Source organism: Acomys russatus, chromosome 7 (genome assembly GCF_903995435.1).
Source record: "Acomys russatus chromosome 7, mAcoRus1.1, whole genome shotgun sequence".
In the NCBI taxonomy this organism is placed as follows: domain Eukaryota; kingdom Metazoa; phylum Chordata; class Mammalia; order Rodentia; family Muridae; genus Acomys; species Acomys russatus.
The window spans coordinates 37,565,255-37,582,408 of NC_067143.1; the positions used below are offsets into that span (position 1 = coordinate 37,565,255).

Consider the following 17,154-nt stretch of genomic DNA (forward strand, 5'->3'; position numbering starts at 1 on the left):
ATTTCAACAGAACAGACCAGCGTCTCTATAAGGACAACAAAAGGGAAGTAACCTGCAGTAAAGCACAGTGCCCTTCAGCATGTAAAGATGCTCTGTGACTGTGTTGTTGACTCAGTTACTTACACACTGGCGGACATGTCACAGTGTCCGAAGCAGTTTGATAGAACACATGGATTTGGTGCCGGCTCTGTCTGGCCGCTGGTGAAATGGTGAATATCTTGTTTTCCCAGCAGCTTCATTCTTCCTCTGACTTGTGTGGTAATTCCAGCCTTAAAATTCTAATGTGCATTTAACTGGAGTGGGTTGGGGGGAGAGGGAAGGAGGAGGGGGAGGGAGAGAGAGGTGGTGGAGGAGAAACCGCCTTTGGTATTAAAATGGAATCAGACTTAAGCTGAGATTACTGTTGGCTTGCTCCCAGGCTTAGAACCCATGAGCCATGCATGCTCAGGACATTTGTACTCACAAGGTCCTGGCCCAGCCCACTAAGTGCTTTAATATACAAAACACCTTTTTTTATGCACATAGCCACCAAAACCTGGCTCTTCTGTACCACTTGTGTAGGTGTGAAATGGTGTCTTGTTTTAATTTATATCTGTGCTACTGTTTACTGAGATTACCATGTGGGGATTTGGGGGTTCTTTGTTGCTGTTTTCTTTTGTTGTTCTGTCTTTATTTACATTCCTGCCGCTCTATAGGACCCCTTGATCTACACTAGCGCCTAGTGCTTAAATGCCCTGACTCTGATACCAGAGCCATTTTTGTCACTTTGTTTTTCTATCTTTTATTACAAGGTGTGTGTTTTACAATATACTGAGGTTCATGAGTCTAGGGTTCCAGATTCTTTGGGACTCAAGTGTCTGTTTTGTTAATGTTGTTTACGTTTCATCTTTGATCCATAGGAAATTTACTTTCAGGAATGTGACAGTGGGTTTTCAGGTTTTCTTGTTTGTTTGATTGATTGATTGATTGATTGATTAGTTGGTTGATTCTGTTTTATCACCCAGCAGTCTCACTGCTGCTCACTGTGTTGTCCCTGCTTAAGTTTGCCACCTTGGGCTTCTCACCCCAATGCCTGTATGTGTTGGTCCGTGCCTGGCTCTCATTCTTTTCCACTGATCTTGCATCTAACAGACCATCATCGCTATGCTACGTTGTCTATGCGCTTGACCCCTGGGGTTGTGCCACTTTCTCATGGACAGGGCCGTGGGCTGACCCTTCCTGACCTTCTTTCATCTGGTCCACAGTGAACAGAAGCAGCTCACAGTTGGAGATGCCCTTCTCTAGCTTCACCTATTCATTCAGCTTTGCCCTGGCTTTCTATTTCTCTGATTATTTTGGTCGGTTGAGATCATTTTGAACCCGAGCTACAGTTGCCATTTCATCCAGAAGGACCTTATTTCCTCTTTCCACTTGGAAATATTTGAGTTTTCAAAGCAGAAGGCTTCGGGGTATGTTTTCCTGAATTGAAAGATCTTTTCTTTTTTCTCTTTTTTCCCCCTCTTCTCTCTTTCCCTTTTCTCCTGTCTCCCTCCTTCCTTTCTTCTTCCCTTCTGTACTTAAGTTTTGTCTTAGGCAAATATATAGCATTCTTTTTAGTCTACTCTAAGCTTTTATGCTGACCTTTGTTCTTTCCTCCACTTATTTAAAATTTTCCATTTGAAATACATCCTGAAGACTTATGTAAAGTGATGTGTTACATGCAAAATGTTTAAGTCAGCTCGACAGGGTGCCGAGCCCCATAAACGGATGGGATTGTGAATACAAATCTGTTGTTCTTTGTAGCTTAATCTTTAGTGTATACATGTGATTGATTTATACTGTACACCAAATACAAGTTCAAGATCTGGTGAGCATGTCTATTAGCACAACAGCTGCTGCTGTGACCTTTGTAATTATCACTGCTTCATTTATTGCACAAGGTTAGAGCTGTAATTAGATTCAAATCCCCTGATTCCACATCAAACATAACAAACACACATGTGGACTAGAGAAAAGAACTGATAGCATTTGCAGGATCCCAGAGAAGTGGGAGCACAGGCTGACCCGTTTCTTCCGCCCTGCCTTAGGCTCCACACTGCGTCCCTCACACGCTCTGCATGCATGGCTGTCTCCTTAGCCCTCTCTTTCAGCTTCTCAGGGAATCCTCGAACCTTTTGAATTCTCCCTTTTATAAACAGAATGTGCTTGCCCTGTTATAGCACTGGTCATATTGTGCTGTAATTTCTTGTTTCTCTGCATTTGTCTCGTCAGTTCTTAGGCACTGTGAGGACAGGAAGTGCTCACATTCATTCGGCCCTTGGAGAATCATTCTGTAGTGCCTGTTTTTTATCCCTGCCCTTCAAACTCATATCTAGAAGGCTAGGGGAAAATTGAATGCTTATTAATCAATTTTTTGAACACAACTGTCTAAACTTAGAAGCTTGGGCACCAAATAGGAAAACTTCAAAAATATACTATAGAAAAAAAAATATTTAGAGGGGAAAAAGGTAGAGCCAGAATGTTCATTAAACAATAAAAAATGTAAATGGTAATAAGAAATCACACACCCAACAGAAGAGCTTTGGACTGGTAACGCTCGCCTTTCCTGCCCACAGCAGAATCTGCATGTCATCCTTATTCCCTCCCTTTCTTCTTTCCAGCCTGTGACAGACAAGCCACTGCGAGGGACTGCCCCACTGCAGGCCCACATCCAGCTGCAGTCTACCTTGTCCACAGCCTTCACACTAAACACTGGAGTCCGCGCTGTGAAGGCCAACCCCTTGGCTACGTGTCTATATATAGTACCTGCAGTTTTGTTCTTCCAGGACTAGGGCTTCTCCTTGCTCTCATTGCATCCAGAATCCCCTTCCTCGCCTTACTCAGCCAGCTTACCAAGCATCCACAGCTATTTCTGATCTGGTAGAAAGCATTGTTTCAACTGTCTCACAATGCGTGCTACCTTGTTTCCTGGCCTAGCCTCTGCAGCTCTCCGTTGTCCCTAGTATAACAGTGAGACACCTGGGGACAGCTTTCAACCCTGTCCTGTTTGCCTTTGCCTTTGGTACTAGGCAGCATTCAGGCGTTGACCACTTGAGGTTCTTTGCCTGTTTCAGTCCTCATCTCCCAAGCCTGGTGTGTCAGCCAAACTCCACTGGGTCAGTGTGTTTGCACAGGGGTGGAGGGAGCTGGCTCCCCGTCATTCTGTCTGAGTATGGCTGGTGTGCAGACTTATTTACCTCAGTTAGTTACAAAACCAAGCAGGACTGCTGCTTTTATCTCATATTCCTTATTCTGGCATTTTTAATTTTTTTCCCTCTTAAAACTTGGAAATAAGTTTAGAGACTAAAAAATGATGGCTGCTGTCACATGGAACAGATCTCTTTCTAATTCAGAGACTCTGAGATGATTACTTGGGGTGTGCCCTTCCCCTACCAGTCCTAGTTAAAGGGAGCAGTGAAGTTTGGGTTTCTGTTTTGAGAAAAAGTCTGTATAGCCCAAACTGACTCTAATTCATAATAACTGTGCTTCAGCCTCCTGAGTGTGGGGGCTAATTATTATAATAGTGGCTGAAATGATTGAAGTGAAAAAAAAAATCATGTGTTAAGTGAAGAAAAAGATCAAGATTATTAAATGTTCCAATAGTATAAAGGCATGTGCTTAAGAGGAGAAAACGGGGCGGGGAGAGGAAATTGTAGCAGTGTGAGCATAAAAGAGAATGTGTATGCTGGTTTTTGTTTTCAGTTGTTTTTTGTGGGTTTGTTTGTTTGTTTGTTTTTCAGAACTGGATTTGATGGCATTATTTTTAGGGCAAAATGTTTGTTTCAAACTGTATTTAATATAAAAACCAACCTGCACATTCATTGTTGTCCTGTATCCTATCAAGAAGTTAGAGATTTTAAGTCCTTCTACTGCGAGTTGCCCAGATAACCTTAATGGTCCTTTTCCTGTGTCTTTAAATTATATTTTAAAATAAGTAAAGTTGGTAACCTGTAATACAGGTAACGAGGGTCTTACTCTCTTTGGATCATTTCCTTTGCTATGAATTCTGTAGCATTGACTCTTTGCTATTTGAGGGACTTCTTGTCGTGCCAACAGATCTGGGCAGATCTAAGTAGCAAAAGTAGGTTTGGTTGCCGGAAGAGCACAATGTAACCACACGTCAGAGAGCTGGTGTTGGGACTCACTGACCCTGTGCAACTTGAGTCCCTCATGTAGAGGAAAGAGCAACATCTGTCCTCCCAGTGAAACTGTGTGCTTTGCGTGCAGGAAGGAAGTCCCTCTGTCAGAAGTCAGAAGCAGGCTGGATGAACTTTGAAAGCGAATGTTTACTATGGGGTTTTCCTGAAGCCTGGCCTCGCTGCAGATGAGGCTATTTCCAGTAGCCCTGCTAGAGGTGTTGCCAGCCCCAGACAGGTCCAATACCAGGGAGACAAACAGGAAACTGCAGCCAGACACACTTCTGAGTGCTGGGCCAACGGGTACAGTATTAAGAAGCTGTGACTTCAGCCAAAGGGGTTCGCTAGAGTGCGTAGATGTGCACAGAGGGGACCGTGGGCTAGATCATGGAGGAATGAGTGCTTTGTCCCTTACACTTGGAAGTGGCTTCATGAGATGGTGAATCTGAATGTGCTCAGGTTGCGGCCTCAAAGGCTGTGTTCAGGGTGGGATCAAACAAGGAGATTCCTGCGAGCTGCCTTCCAGTGCATTCTGCAGCCCCTGCCTCGGGTCTCTTCTCTCAGACCGGCTGCTGTTCTAGGTTGAGCGGTATACCCAGTGCTGTACATCTGCTTGTCAAGGGGATCACAACAGGCGTGGCTGTGCTTTCTTGGTTGTTTCTTAGCTCATAGGCTTTCTCCTTTCTTACCCCTCCCTAAAGCAGGTAACCTCTCCTTCCCACTTAGCCTTCTCAGTCTTTTTATTTCAACACAGTGGCTCCCAAGTGGCCCTAGTGCATGTTTCTTAATGTGTTCTAGAATACTGTCCACTCTGACTCTGGATGTGAGCTCAGAAAATCCATCTCTCTCCACACCCATCCACCCAGAGACCCTGTGTACCCTTCGGAGTCTCCTGGACCCATCATCTCTAGGAGCCTAGAGAAGGAACTGGGATTCTCTTTAAAACTGGAGTAAGATTCAGAATAGCTAGGGGTTCACATCATGCTATAGATTTCTAAATTCCCATTATCCACATGTAAAATATATTAGCAAAATGATTATTTTTAGCAGAGATTCATATTCACTAAATTAATATATATTTTTAAAAGTGGCTACAAACTATAACTTGAAATAATCATTTGTTGTGGGCAAAATATCTAGAAGTGGGGCTCAATCTGGAGAGTGCCTGCTGTGTACCTGAGTTCGGGTCCCCAGCACCCACAGAAGAGCCCCAGTGTAACCCCAGCATGAGGGACAGAGACAGGCTCACCCCAGGCTCATTGGCCAGCCAGTCTAGCCAGTCAGTGAACTTCAGATTCAACAAGAGACTCTGTTTCAAAAAATAAGGCAGAAAGCCACTGAAGGAGATGTCTGGTGTCTCCGCCTGGCCTCCACACACATGTGCACACTCACACTCGTGATCTCCCTAAGCACATATGCACATAGCCACATGAACATGTGCACACTACCTAGAAGTGATCATTTTTGTTGTCAGAGTAGACATGCTTTCACTAACCCTGATATAACTGAAGTTGTCTATGTGACCATAGAGAAACCAGAAAATGTCTGTGGGTTTTGTTTATTTTTGAGACAGGGTCTCACTATATAGCCCTGGCTGGCCTAGAACTCACAAAGAGCTGCTTGCCTCTGTTTCTACAGTGCTAGGACTATAGGTGTGTGCCACCACACTCACCTAGAATTTCTGTATTTTTGACAGGAGTAATATTATCTAGGTTAAACACAGACACACACACACACACAGGCACACTGCACGCTTAACCCATGCCTTTTCACTTCGGTAGTGTCCTAGGTATGCACTAGGTCTGTGCTGTTGGTTTCATAAGTTCATAACGTAAGTTTAGCCCATATTGATCCCATGGGTCTTTTTCTCTCTGCAGGAATTGGAGGCCTCCAGGACTTTGTGCTAAAATCTGCAACTTTGTGCAGCCTGCCATCCTGCCCACCATTTATCCCACTCAACTTTGAAGCCACCCCTATTGTGAGAGTTGCTGTTGAACCAAAACACCCAAGTAAGATGGCCCTGGTTTTAGAAGCATATGACACTGGCATGGGTTTTTTTGTTTGTTTGTTTGTCTGCTTGCTTTGTCTTGCATTTAAGACAGGGTCTCTACGTAGTCATGGACGGCCTGGAACTTCCTTTATAGACCAGGCTGGCCTCAAACTCAGAGAGCTGCCTGCCTTAGGCTCCTGAGTGCTGAGATTGAAAGCTTGCACCACCATACCCAGCTTCCTCCACTTTTTATTGTATTTATTTGTCCCCTGTGACCTAGCTGTTCCTGGTCCCTAGTTATGGTCAGTAAAAATGCTGCAGACCTTCCTTCAAGGGAGCATAGAGCAGGTGTGTGAAAGGCAGTTTTCTGCTGAAGGACTTAATGGCTTCATTACATCAATATCTGTGTATATTTCCTCTCCTTGGTATGAGACCCGAAGACACTTTTCCCTTCCTTTAAGTTATAAGAAGTAGGCTTAGCTACTCATGGTCCCTGGGTCCCGAGAACAGTATTTGGAAACTGCCCAGAAACTGGTTCTGCTGATCTTTGACTTAGCTTGGGTAATGTAGCACAAGCTAGTACTCCAAACATCCTTTCAGAAATGTCTATTAAAATATTAGAGCTTAAACTATCAAATATTTACTAATTCCTATTTTTTATATATTTTTAAAATTTGTGTCTAAGTGTGCCTCCGTGTGTGTGTGTGTGTGTGTGTGTGTGTGTGTGTGTGAGAGAGAGAGAGAGAGAGATGTGGTGGTGGTGCCGCCGCCGCCTGCAGAGGCCAGAAGACAGCATCACCCTCTGTGAGCTGCTCCGTGTGCTCCCTGACAGAAAGGATCCTCCCCAGTGCTGGCTTCTTTCTTGTTCACAGCCTGCTCCAAATGATATTCATTTCCTTTACTTTGTCCAAAAATAAGGAGAATTATTTACGGTCATCCACCTAGTGGCCAAAGTGCATTTCCTCATATGCCATTGATTACATTTTTCCCTGAGCTTCTAAAATCTAAATGAAACATGAAAGAGGCACACAATTTTCATTATAATTTTTAAAGAAATGTAAGCTGTTTTTGCTGGAGACACGTGTCCATGGATTGCATTACTGAAGTGCCCATTTGTATATTTCAGTTTCTGAATATTTCACTCTTTTGTCTGTTCGGTTTCTTATTTTATACGTAGAGTGTCTGAGAAACTTTCCTTCATGCTGCCTCCATGTCCTGGATCCCTCTAGGCTCATGTGTCTCCTGTCTTAGCCTCATCCTACCTTGGGGCCATAACCCCTCTCTCCATGGGTCCCATGTCTCATAACTGCGAAAAGGTTCCACCTTCTTAAAGCAAGACTCCAGTAGCCCTGCCCGAGAGGCCCCGGGTGGACCCGTTGTTATTCCTGCACACAGCTCTTCACATTGGGACCTTTTATCTTTTTCATGAAGAGTTACCAGCCTCATGAACTGGATTCATAAAGAACCTTGCCATTCACTCTGTCACAGAGAGCCACACCCATTTGCTTTCCCACTTTTCTTCTTGGATTTCCCAGGCTAGGCTAAGAGGTCCCTCTGGCCAGCGTCTGTTTCCTACACACAGAGCTATTCAGAACTCAATGGACACCCACAAATGTCCCCAAACCATTACTGTTTTCATCATTCTCATTAACCCTGTGTGTATCCTAACAGTCAGCTGCAGATTTGGCATTGAATTTCTCATCCCCTCAGCAGCCACTTGTGCTGGTTTTATTATAATCTTCATGTGAGGGTGACTAAGGCATAAAGGAGTTAATTAGGTGCAAAGCCTAATTTGTTTGATCCCAACATTAGAAAAGCTGTAAAACTAAAAATAGAAGAAACTGGCACTGTAGAGACGGCTCACTGGTTCAGATTATAGTCTCTTCTTGCAGAGGACACACTTAAGTTTCCCAGCGCCCCTGGCAGGTGCCTCACAACCATCGGTAGCTCCACTTCAGGGAGCTCAGCGCCCTCTTCTGGGCTCTGGAGGCACTGTCAGTTATGATTTTAAAATTAAATGGAAGCTATCTGGGCCCAAGTCCTACAGTCAATAAGTGCTGCATTTCAGGATTCAGACCTCTACCTCAGAGGTGATGCTAAACCTCACCTTTGAGGAGAAATAACAAATCCTCCTCAGCTGAATCAGGGCTTCCGGATGCATTGGCTTTTCTGTTGATGATTTACATATATTATAAAACACTAGCAATATATTTTTTTAATTAAGAAATAAAATATCCATGCTTTTATGGATTTTGTTTTTTGGTCCAGATACAAACTATCTATAATTGTGATTTGTAGTTGTATTAATTATTAAACAATACTTCATAGTAAGATATTCCAAAATTTAATAGTCTGAAACAACATAATTTATTTGTCCTTTGGTCAGGAATTTGGAGGCAGTCGAGCTTAGAGTCCCCAAGCAGTGGATTTCTTAGGTTCTCTGGCTTGCAGCCACCTGCTGCCAAGAGTCACTCATGTGGACTAAGTATTGGTCTGAGTTCAGCCCTCAGGGCTCCACAGATGCTCCTTCACTTGGTGTGCCCTGCAACAGAACATGGTGACTGACTTCAGTCCAGGGCTGGCTTTGGCAGTAGCATACACCACTTCCGCTGGGTTGTGTTGTCAAACGTAACTGTTCGGAGCCAAGTGCCATGGAGCTGAATATTGGGAGGCCAAGATGGCTGAGGCCGCCTGCAAGGCTGGGTGCTGAACACTGCTTTACTATTTTTAAACTCTTTGTTCGGCACGTTGTGCTGTAACCGTTCAGAGGGGTCTCCTAGGCTCTGTTGTTGCAGTGCTTGGTTTAATGGTTATTGTCAATGTCGGTGCAGCCCAGTGGAGAAGCACCTCGCAGGCAGCCCGCCCTGAACCATCGTCTTGTTTTAGAACATTTATCAGTTACACCAAGTTCTTGATGAAATGTGGAAAATAAATATCTACTTTTCCTGCTGTCTCTTTCCCTTACACTCCCTAGTGTCCATTTCTGTGTTGTGAGTGAACTGTCCATTTGTAAGATTTTTAAAATAAGGGGAGAGAATCGCCTTCCAAGTTTTAAAAGGTTAGCGCATGCAGTGTTTGTGTTGATTTTGGCCCCAGAAGGGCTGCTGGAGACATTTTCAAATCCTCGATTTCAATGTTGACTCCAAGTCTCAAATTTCATTATAAAACTTTCTTCTTTCCTCATCTTAAACTGTCCCCTTTAGCTAAAAGAGCTAGACTTAAATATGCAGGACTAGAGACAAGTGTCTACAGGCGAGGCTTTGTCACTCAGCTGACAGAGGACTGAAGACAAGCCTTGTCTTCCTGTCACTGCCGTTTACCTGTGTTGTGAGTGTTCGCAGTGTCTGTGGAGCAGGCCTTGAAGCTAGGTTTCAGAATTTGACAGTGACGCCAGCACTGAATGTCAAACCTCCCCACGTAAGCAAGAGAAAGCCACGAGACGCTGAGAGGAGAGTGAGAGAGCGAAATTCCTCAGGATTCCCTGTGCTCCGGCGTGGCTTGCAGCCTTCTGGTGTACGGGGCTGTGGTGTGGGTGGACAGAGCCTCCTGGCCACTAAGGCTGGCCAGCCAGCATCAGAACTGGCTTCTGCCACATAGCTGCTGCTGACTTTGGACACAATTTCTTTCACTCTCTCCAGCTGTTTCCTCGTCTACACAATGAGAACATTAATCTGTCCGCTTCTTCTATGATACCCACTTCTAAAATGCTTGGCTGGCATTTTAATGCTATAAATAGTGTTAGTTATTTTTAGAACTTTAGTTCAAAAATAAATGAGCACTGACAGTCTTATAATCTCCCCATGTCCTTTAATTAACAAACTTCCATAGGGCCTTTCTTTCTGCCTCCCATGCTTTTGCTTGTTGAAAATTGAACACAGAGAACTTTGAAGCGAAACGTGGAACCAAAGCAGCGCTGTGTGAGAACCCGCTCAGAATCTTTACACAGCATTACGAGACTTGTTCTGGCCTACCTGGAGGGAAAAGTGACTGCTGACTGTGTAGGAAGGAGTGACCAAGCAAATCCCAAATGCAGAACGCAGTCTCCATCTGTGCCCTCTTCTTCTGTGTGTTGTTGGGTCAAAACAGTTATATAGCGGGCCCGCTCACAGAACAGAACGCAGAGGGTACAGTAGCTAGTTACTGCAGCTCTTGAACCCCACGCTTCTGTCAAGTGCTTTCACAAACAGATTTGCCTTGCATGTTTTTGCTTCTTGCAATCCTGGGAGTCGAACTCAGGGCTTTGTGCACAGCAGACAAGCACCCTGTCACCAAAATGCACCTCTAGCCAACCCTCGTACTACCTTCACTTTGAGACAGTTTCACTAAATTGTTCAGACTGGCTTGAATTTATTCTGTAGCCCCAGCAAACCTCCAAGTGGACAGTTCTCCTGCCTCAGCACCCCGAGTAGCTGGGATTGAAGATCTGTGTCACCAAGCCTGTCTTACAAATTGTTATTCTAAAAGGAAGTTCTAGTAGTTTCTCAGGTATCATCGTAAATGCTTTGTGTATCTTTGTTAATTTTATACGTACTATTTGAGGAAGTATTGCTATATTTCTAGATCTATAATGTACATGATACTGATAAGATAACAAGTGAATTTACAGGCATGGTGAAGATGGGTTTTATCTGCTAAGAATTTGTTGAAAAAATGTTAAGTCATATAAGTCTGCTTGGGCCTCATCCTGTCTGTCTGTCTCTCTGTCTGTCTATCTGTACAAGTCAATTATAAGAGGGTGACTTATTCCTACTGTGACCTAGGAGCTTAGTTCATTGTAACACTGCAGTCAGCAGCCACTGCCTCCATCATCCTGGTTCCAGTTGGTTGGTTGGTTGGTTTGGTTTGTTGAGACAGGGTTTCTCTGTGATCCTGGTTCCTTTATGACTGTTGATGTCTTATTTTGTCATCTAGGTGAAATGCCTCAGCTTGTGAAAGGCATGAAGCTGTTAAACCAAGCTGACCCCTGTGTCCAGATCTTAATTCAGGAGACGGGAGAGCATGTTTTAGTCACAGCGGGAGAGGTCCACCTTCAGCGATGTCTGGATGACTTGAGAGAAAGGTCAGATGAAAATGCTAGAGACGGAGAAATGATAACTCAGAAATCAATGAGATGATGTCTTAATGTTTCCCAAGCAGGTCAGACTAAGACTATGGTTTATTTTGGGAGAGAAATGCAATGCCCTCAATTCACACATAAAAATGCTATTGGGTCATAAATTTAAATTTTAATAACTGGGAACCTATGTGAATTTCATACACTTGAATAATTTTGTATTTAAGCTTAAGTCATAAAACATTTTCATATATATATATGTAGATTTTAAGCAGCCACACAGCACATATCAAAGCAACAGAAATCTTATTTTGTAAATACAGGCTATGATTAGGACAGACTTCTTGTGAACTCTACAATGTAAACCTTCTGGAAATTTCTCTATGAAGGTCATATGTAAGTCATTATAGGAGCATACCAAATCACTTTATAAATACTTTTTTGCTTCTCTGTTTTGTTGATAATGTATGTTAATTGCAAAAATTAAGAAACATATAGCAGAGTAAGGATTATTGGGTTATACCTAGAAATAGCAGTTATGAGCATTCGGGTCCTGTAGGTATTTACATATGTGCAGCTGTCGGTGCCAAACTGCTCATTCTCCGGCTGTTACTGCTAACTCCAAAAGCACATGCCCTAACTACCAATAGCTTGTGGAAGTACCTGCCCACACCTTTGTCAGCCTTACAACATCACAACCGTGTGTGTGTGTGTGTGTGTGTGTGTGTGTGTGTGTGTGTGTGTAAAATATATATTTACTAATGAAACAATCAGAATTTTTTTTATAATAGCCCTTTCCTTTTATCTTTAAATAATGATAATCTAGGTAGTTACAAGTGGTTGTTTTAATCATATGCAGAATATAGCATGTGGTCCCTGTGTTTGTCACCTCACCCGCATGTTGAGCCATAGGCAGGAGAGTGGCAGGAGTGCACTGCCGTAGCCACAGCAGATACCTACGGGCTGTGGCTGCAGTGGTGTCCTTGTGGATGAGGCAGGAGCTCCTTCCAGACTCCCATGTCTTCCTCACTGGAGAATGCCACTGTAGCTTTTTCCTTTTCCATGTTTATACAGCCATGGTCCACACAAGGTTTGAATGTACACTTTCATCTCTTGTCAGTTTTCTTAGAGTCACTGAAGTTCTGTTTGGGTAAATCATAAAATGCGATAGACTCCAATAAGAGCTCCCAGAGGGTTCCTCCCATGCAGTCCTAGCTGCCCCCCCCGCCCTTCTTAGCTTCTGAGATCACAGCTAGTCAGGTGCATTCAGGGAGGTGTGACCCCAGACTCTGGGCTCCCTACAGGGCTTTGGAAATGTTATTTGCTCTGCTTGTGAATTAAGTTATTTCCCCCCATTTCATTCTCCCTCTGTCAAGGTAAAAATCCATGTTAAATCATCCCACAGCCTCAGGCTACTAACTCTTCCTTTAAAATCATGCTTTTTGATGCTTTAAATTATTTTGAAAAATATTCTCTCCTCAAACTTAAAACTTGTTTTAGTAGTTCTATGCCTTTGGCTTTGCTTAGTGCTTTTCTCTCGTGAGCCACTGTGCATGCTTTTTAACTTCTGGAGGGAAAAATCCAAATATGTTTAATAAAATAATTAGCTTCCTAGAAATGTACCATTAACCTGGTATTAAGTAATTTCAATAAATATATATTTTATTTTGAGAACTACTTTATGTAAATGTTCCTAGAAAATATTAATATATGAAAGCTAAGCATCCTTTATAGTTATAGAACGCAAACAATGAAAGCCGTAACATCATTTGAAAAAGTACATACTGCTTTATTAAAATCCCACAAGAGTTCTCGCTCCCTTTTGTTGTTGTTGTTGTTGTTGTCTGGTTTGTTGTTGTTTTTTAAAGTAGAGTTTTCCTATATAGAACACAGGTTGACCTTAAGGTCACAATCCTCCTGCCTCAGCATCCTGGAGCAGGTATGTGTCTTACTGCCTGGCAATCTCATTTAAATTCTCATTTAAATGTGACTAAACATTATCATTTCTGAAAGTACTGCTTACTACCTCCTTTCTCAAGACAAAACAATTCAAACAAATCCTTTCATGTAGCCCCCTGTGGTAGAGGAATAACCTGGAGCCCAGTATTCCCTGTTAGGCTCAGAGCTTACCTGGATCCTCAAAGAGTGGAACTCTCCCTCCATATGTAAAGGTGGTCAATAGAGGACTCAGCTGGGCTGAGTGCAAGTACTGAAGGGCGTGAAGGGCGGGTGCACTGGCTCATTGGGCAGTGCCTAGTGACTATGACACGTGCTGCTTTTGAACTACAAGAAACAGAACTGAGTGGTATTGGCAAAGGCCATTGCATTCTGCAGTACCCCAGTGCCGTAGGACAAGTAAGGGCTTATTTGGGGACCAAGAGTCATGACTGAAGGTGTGGTCGATTGAGGGATATAAGTCTCCGGGGGTGTGTCCTTGAAGGCTATGTCCATTTACTCTCACCTCTCCCAGCCCCCCCCATCCCCCCCCGTGTGTGTGTGTGTGTGTGTGTGTGTGTGTGTGTGTGTGAGACTTTTCAAGTTGATTTGAAATTTTGTGTACAAATTTTCACAAAAGAGCCAATAATAATCAAAGAAGACCTCCCAGGTGGGTGTCCTCACTGTGCTCAGAGACTGGAACTCAGTCTGTCTTTAAAGCAATAGTAAGACTGTGGTGCTGACCACAGAGGTGATGGCCTAGAGCAGAGACTCCAAACATAGGTCACAATGCAGAGCAATGAGGAAAGGACAGACTTTCTAGTAAGTAGTGCTACTCAGTGGGGGAGGGGGAAGGGAGGAGAGGAGAAGAAATGTTGCTATGAAAGGCACAAATGACAGTGAAGATTTAGTTAATCCTCAACAGAGGCTATAGAGTAAGAAAGCAGCACCAGTGTGCTCTGACCTTTGTAATAGCTATGGCATGTCTAAAACTGCAGCCCAAAGGTGTGTTACCAACACAAACAGGCACATCATGACAGAAATCTAAAGACAGAGGGCCACTTGAAAATGTATTGAGCCAGTCAGCACTTGGTAAAATGCAAATTGAAAGTATAGTGAGGGGCTTAGACCATAGTTGGTCATAGTTGCTTTGTATGAAGCCCTGAATTTAATCCTTCACCCATATCAAAGAGCCAGAACTGTTGGCATTCACTTGTAAACCCATTGCTGGGGAGGTGGCAACAGGCCGATCCCTCGTGGGCAGATAGCCTAATCTACTTGATGAATGCCAGGCAAGTGAGAGGCCAGGCCTCAAAAACAGGAAGATGACATCTGCAGCACACATACCTCTACACACACATGCACCTCAGGCACACAGCATGAGACACCCACTAGTGTTGAAAGTTTTTAAAGACATTCTCAAGTGATAGAAGAGATGCTGAGCGACACGCTTGCCACACAACAGGTGTAGGCGTGGGACGCTGTTGGAATTTGGTTTATGTTGTCTCCTACGAAAACAGGTACTTCCCCAGCTTGGCAAATCCTCCATTTCTAAATCTCTGTGTGTATAACAAAGCTGGACAAATGTTTGTCAAGGATGAGTGCTCTTGATGATATTTTTGTTAGAGGATCGGTTTTTACTGCATGGCCTGGATGGCCTGAAACTCTCAGAGGACAGTGATCTTCCTGCCTCAGCCTCCTAAGTATCTGCAACTATAGGAATGCAACACCATAAATACGCTGTCACTAGTTAACATGGAAAGTGATTGAGGAAGATCTCCGTTGTTGATCTTTGGTACACACACACACACACACACACACACACACACACACACACACATACACGCACAGACATATACTTGTATTCACATAATTAAACTTCAGAGTGTAGGTGTTTGCATTTAAATGATAAAAGCAGAGCACGGGCATCAGGTTGTAATAGAAGGTTATGGTTGCCTGTGAGGGATTTGGAAGGGATAGGAGAGTGTCTTCCTATAGCTAGAGAAACTGACTTGAGCCTGGGCACTGGTATGCATGGTGTTCACATTGCACTAATGATTATAGATCAGTAGATTCTTTGTGTACTAGTCTTTGTGACTACTACATTTCACAGTTAAAAACGTTTATGGCCAACAGGATTCTCTTTAGTTGTGTTGGGGCATGCCTCTTACTTCAGCTTCTCTGCCCATCCATGGTTTGCGTACAGAAGAGGAAGAGGCAAAGTGTCAGCTGTTGTCTCGAGGCCAGAGGGATTGTCAGAGTTCTTAGCATCCAGACCTCAGGTACAGGTGGAACAGGAATGAAGTGCTGTCACAGCTGTAGCAGAAGCCACTTCACCTGTCTATCTGTCATCTGTCCTCTAGCATCTATATATTTGTAAGTAGCAGCAGGCTTTGCACTGCCGTGATTTGCAAAGCCTCTGCTCCTGGTGCCTTGTAGAGTTGGCAGCCACACACTTCCCTCCCCAGCGTGGGATGACTTGAATCACAGGAGCAATTTCTACAGCAGACTTCTCGGGACTTCAGAAATCCAAAGTAGTGCATAACTTTTTTTTCCCTGTTACTTTATAATAAAAATTAACAATATATAATGTTATTGATGCATTTTCTTCGTTTTCATAGCTTTGCAGTTGGCTTCCTTGAATTCCGTAAGCATATATTCTCTAATAATTTTAAAACTGTTTTGCCATTCCTATGAGTTTTCCATTTAAAGAATTCAGCTGTATACTGGAGTGATGGCTCAACAGTTAAGAGCACCTACTGCTCTTGCATAGGACCCAGGCCAGTCCTAGCACCCACCATTAGGGCTCACCTATGCCGTCTGGTCTCTGTGGTCACCTGCACACACATGATACACATAAACTCATGTAAGCACACACACACATACACATAAACAAATACACCATTTTTATAAACCTGCAAATTAAAAGAAATACTAAAACAGTGTAATGAAACACGCACACATTTAGACTCATGTCCAGCACAGCCTTAGAGACTTGTTTGAAATAAGGCTGGGAGTCACAGTTTTGTTTTATTTGTTTTTCCTTTTGGCAATTTCATTCTTCTTCTACTCACCCACCCTCCAACAAATTCAAATCTTAGACCATCCGAAGTTTTCTCTGCTACAAGGCGTTCCACCTAATCTGCCTCCTTGCATAACATGTTTATTAAACCTAAGTGAAAATAAGTCATTTTAGAAAGCTGACAAGAATTCTCAAAGCAAGGAATTCTATCATGATACTGTGGGGATTTTGCTGTCTGTCTGTCTGTTTGTTTGTTTGCCAAAGTGCAGGCTAATTAGCCACATGAAATTGTCAATTCTAGTAAGTGCTTTTCATAAGTAGTCAAGGAGCTCTAACATGAGTTTGGCTTCTTATTTCTAATAACATGAAACAAAGAATGGTTTGGCCTTTCAGTAGTACTGTTTCAATAGCTCCTAAACATGCATGAAAAGGAGCCCGGCGCGTGCCTGGCCAGGTGCCCACTGTGATGGGGTGGACCGCTCAGACCCACGTGCCCCACTGTCCACCTGAGCTGCTGACAGCAAGAACAGCTCACTCGAGTTGATGCAGTAGCAAACTAGACCCTCAGCGGGAAGTGGAAAGAACCGTGTGCTTAAGGGAAGACTGGGTTAGCTATTTGGGCTTAGTCAGGGGCCGTTTTTATTATTCCTAAGATAATCTAACCCCCCCCCCTTTTAAACAAAGAATAAATATTGAATGCCAGTTAGGCATTTTAAATAATGATTATATAGATTACCTTGACATCTTTAGCATATATTGTTTTATATTATAACTTAAATTATATTGCCAGACCTCATACAAATTAATTTTACATGATCTATGATCAAAAGCATGTGGCATTCTGAGTTTTTTCTTTAGCATGCTGTTAAACTCAACTTTCCGCTGTAGTGTAAAAGGTGAAGACTGTGAATGCTAAAATCAGACCAAGATCTGTATCCTAACTCCTTAGACCACATATATACTTACCTGGTTTTCTCCTCTACACGGTGAGGATCGTGTT

At 43.2% G+C, this 17,154-nt stretch overlaps 1 protein-coding gene across 1 annotated transcript in view; it reads left to right on the forward strand.

Moving 5' to 3' along the window:
- The window catches only part of Efl1 (elongation factor like GTPase 1), a 123,635-nt gene that overhangs the window by 89,748 nt on the left and 16,733 nt on the right, over positions 1-17,154 (forward strand). Inside the window, exons 16-17 of the mRNA XM_051148850.1 lie at positions 6,032-6,163; positions 11,056-11,203. Of these exons, the coding sequence (XP_051004807.1) occupies positions 6,032-6,163; positions 11,056-11,203 (280 nt within the window). The remainder of the gene's footprint in view (positions 1-6,031; positions 6,164-11,055; positions 11,204-17,154) is intronic.